This window comes from Tribolium madens, unplaced genomic scaffold (genome assembly GCF_015345945.1).
Source record: "Tribolium madens isolate multiple individuals breed KSU strain unplaced genomic scaffold, Tmad_KSU_1.1 Scaffold_11;HRSCAF=98;Tcas5.2_LG3b, whole genome shotgun sequence".
NCBI classification, from domain to species: Eukaryota; Metazoa; Arthropoda; class Insecta; order Coleoptera; family Tenebrionidae; genus Tribolium; species Tribolium madens.
In genome coordinates this window covers 8,759,828-8,763,689 of record NW_025400975.1, presented here as the reverse complement: position 1 = coordinate 8,763,689, position 3,862 = coordinate 8,759,828, and the positions used below count along the sequence as shown (strand labels likewise).

General features: G+C 26.8%; 1 protein-coding gene across 1 annotated transcript in view; it reads left to right on the top strand.

Annotated features, from left to right (window-relative positions):
- The window catches only part of LOC123015850 (JNK-interacting protein 1), an 11,122-nt gene extending 7,817 nt beyond the window's left edge, over positions 1-3,305 (top strand). Inside the window, exons 5-6 of the mRNA XM_044415876.1 lie at positions 2,923-3,098; positions 3,159-3,305. Of these exons, the coding sequence (XP_044271811.1) occupies positions 2,923-3,098; positions 3,159-3,231 (249 nt within the window). The 3' untranslated portion in view covers positions 3,232-3,305. The remainder of the gene's footprint in view (positions 1-2,922; positions 3,099-3,158) is intronic.
- The last annotated feature ends 557 nt before the right edge of the window (positions 3,306-3,862 follow it).

The following is a 3,862-nucleotide window of genomic DNA, read 5'->3' as shown; positions in this document are numbered from 1 at the left end:
GTTTAAAACTTTCAAACTAACAAAATTTAAGATCGTAAGATTTTAAAGGTTTCCTTTAGATCCTATTCAATCATTAAGATTGCAGATTTTCTTTCTAAAATTCTCATATTTTGTACGTTCAAAATTTTAAAAATAATGCAGAATTCTACAAGATTAACATAAAATTAATATATAATTAATATATAAAGTTTTGAGCCTGTAAATATTTTATAATATTTTTAAGTAACGAAATCTAAAAAACTGTAGAAATTAAGAATTCTGACAGTTTTATTTCGACTTTACCTTTCAAAGATTCTAAATCCGATCAAGGCCTTGAGGATGGTTGATAGGAGGAAACGAAACGTTAGCATTTGTTCCCAATTAGATTCTTTTGTAAGAAATATTTCTATACTGAGATCAATTAGTTCAATAATAGTAGTTTTTTTACAAGTAAATTGTTTAAAAGTAGTAAAATGTAATTATTGCATTTTTTTATCTGCCATTGGTGTTTTTAACGAATTGCGTGTGGCGAAACCCTCTATTTGGGAGTATATTTTAGGAATGCTGAAACAGTTGTTACATATTTTACGCTATTTTCATACTTGAAAGATGAGTATGGAAACAATTTTAAGTCAAATCAAGCAAAAAAAACACCCAGTAGGTGAAAAATCGCATAATATCATCGAAAGATTTCGTAAAAATAAGACAAAAAATTGAAGAATTAGGTCGAAATTGACGATAACCTGGGCCTGATTCGGGCGTTTAAGCACATTTTTGTTTTGAAAACTCATTTATTTCGCAAGCTTTCGGCAAATATTCACATATTTTGGTCTGAAATCATTGTTTTTTTTGCCAAAAACTCTCCAAACTGAGGTGATTTTTACCACTTTTAGTTTGTTTTTGGGCCAGAAACTAACTTATTTCTACTAAAAACCCAATTATTAAGCGAAATTTCGCTAAATATGGAGAAACAATTACATTTTTCCAAAATTGATGTCATTTTTGCCTTTTTTCAAGGTTAATGATTGTTTTTGAGACAAAAATTGCGTTTTTCATCATTTTTTTCGGTGAAAAAAAATATGTCAAAATGCTAAAATCTCATACATTTCTCAAAATTTTATATAAAAATAAAGTTTGAGCAGTTTTTTAGCCTGAAACTCATTTACTTTAACAATATATCGCTCAAAGGGGCCTAAAATTCCATATTTAGGTCAAAAAGGTTTTGTTTGTCTTTTTGTGAGTGTTTAAAGACATCTTTCTTTCCTCTACAAACCCAATTATTAAGGGAAAATTTGCTCAAACTGTCCAAAAATTACATATTTAGATCAAAAATAACATTATTTTTTGTACGTTTTAGCTCGTTTTTAAGCCAAAAACTCACTTACTTTCGTAAAATTTTGATTAAAACTGTTAAAAATAACAATATTTGTTCTCACCTTTTCCCTAAAGTGCATTTTTTCTGCTAAAATTTGCCGGAAAATCAAAATTGAATCGTCAATTGCGTAATTTTTGACTGTCTTCGATTCTTAGGAATGTTTTCGAATTAAAAAGTTCAGTTTTTCCCAAGATTTTAATAAACCTGGCCAAAAAAATCATGTTTTAAGGTTAAAAATGATGTTATTTTTGCCTATTTTAAGTCTTTTAGCTCATGTTTGAGCCAAATACTCATTAATTTAGCAAAATATCAATAAAACTGGCTATGAAATTATTATTATTATTTTTATTTTTTTCGAGTGTTTTTGATATAAAAACTGTTTTTATTTCGTTCAAATAAGTTAAACAATACAAATACTATTGCTTATTGCGAGCGTTTTAACACGTTTTTGAACCTGAAACTCACTTACGTATTTTCGCAAAATTTCGACTTTTTAGACTAAAAACTATTTTTTCCCCTGAAAATGCACTTTTTATCTGCCATTGGTGTTTTTAACAAATTACGTGTGGCGAAACCCTCTAATAATAACATATATTATTTTATCCGCAAACGTATTCAGATCAAAAGTAAAGGGCAAAACTATAATTAACAAGTAAATGAACAAAATATTCAAGACGCTTTGCGTAATGAACTCATAACAATGTTTTTAAACAAACATCACGCGTAAATATCGAAATTTATGTTATGAAAAATGGTTTTATAGTGGGTTGCCATTTAAAAAAATCAAAAAAATTTGTAGAACTCAAAAACAAGAGAAAATTTTGAAAAATTTTATTTTCGATAAAACATCACATTTTTATAGTAGATACTTTATCATTCATTAATTACTTTTTCCAAAAAACGTTTGGTTCAGAAATATTCAAAAATTTTCTAAAGTTTAAGAGTTATAGATTTCGCTTTAGCTTCAAAAGTTGTAAAGATTCAAAAATTTGAATATTCATATTTACATAAAATCGCAGATATTTTTGGCGTTTAACGAAAGTTTAAAAGCTTGTAACTTTTACAAATTTCAAAACTTTCGTTAAAAATTAGAAATTTCTAAGTAGCGGAATCTAAAAATACTGTAAATTTCTATAATTTGAGCACTCCATTAAATTTCTGAAATATAAATTTGAAAATATAAAATTGTAATTTTCCAAATTAAGGGTATTTTAAAATTATTATATCTTGCCATTTAAGGATTTCAAGATTTTTTTCTATATTTTAGACTCAGAAAATTTTGGAGATAATATAAATTAAAGTAATATAAAAAGTGTGATCGTATTTTAAAAACAACATTTTGTTTTGTTTTTGAATTATAATGAAACATTTTTATAGTACTTTATCACTCCTCAATTAGTTTTTCTTTGCTTCCATACTTTTTATTCACTTGGTATGTATAACAACATTATTAATACCTATAAGAGAAAAATATTTATTTAATAGTAAGAATAAATAATTATAAAATATAAACATTTGTTACAAATTTTTTTAATTACTCTTTGTTTAGCTTATATTTTTCATTTCAGCAAAATGAACCATGCATAGATTACTTCTACTCCCTGAAAAACGTATCGTTTTGCGCTTTTCACCCCCGAGACCATCGCTATTTAGGATTCATAACAAAACACCCAACTTTTCAACGGTTTGCATGTCATGTCTTTCGAGGAACTGATTCGACCAGGCCTGTGGCTGAAGCAGTAGGGTAATCCAGTCTTAAAAATTGCTATTTTTTTAAACAGAATATTAATTTTTTTATGTTTAGGCGTGCCTTCCAAAGGTTCTACCAGAAGTTTATTGAGACTGCTTATCCCGTTGAAGATATCTATATTGAATAATTCCTGTAGTGCAATAACAGTGTAAATACTACATACATTTAACGCTGTGTCGTCAATAAAACATAATAATTTTATGCAGTTTTTCTACATCGCAAAAGCAATAAAAAAAATATTACGTAATCCAAGTTGTTCTTGCGTAATTTTTATATACAGAGCGTTTGTTTTTGTTTTTTTTTTCAATTATAATTCTTCCAATTTTGAAAAAAAATCGTAAAACCAACATTACAAATGTCTTGTCATCTTTAGAACGATTTTATTAATGACATAAGTCCGGAAAAGTACTACTTTACGGACTATTTCGTTCGTTTTAGGGACAATCTCAGTCTCAGTCTCTAATTGTCATTTTTTACTTCATTTTAAATATGTTCCAAAGTTTTTTTCGCAAAAGGTTCCTATTTCTTACTCATCTTAGTTATTACATTTTATTACAGATGACGCTTTTAGTTATTTAATAAAATCATATTCACTACCAATTATTCTGCTTTACAATTAATGCTCTTTTCCAAAGATTATAATTTCAAAAAATTATTTTCAAAAAAGTGTATTGCAAAACAGTACAGTTTTTTTCACAAAAAATCTGGTATAAAAGGTGTTTTTTAAACCTTTCTTGTTCTTTTTTTTCCTTTACAGT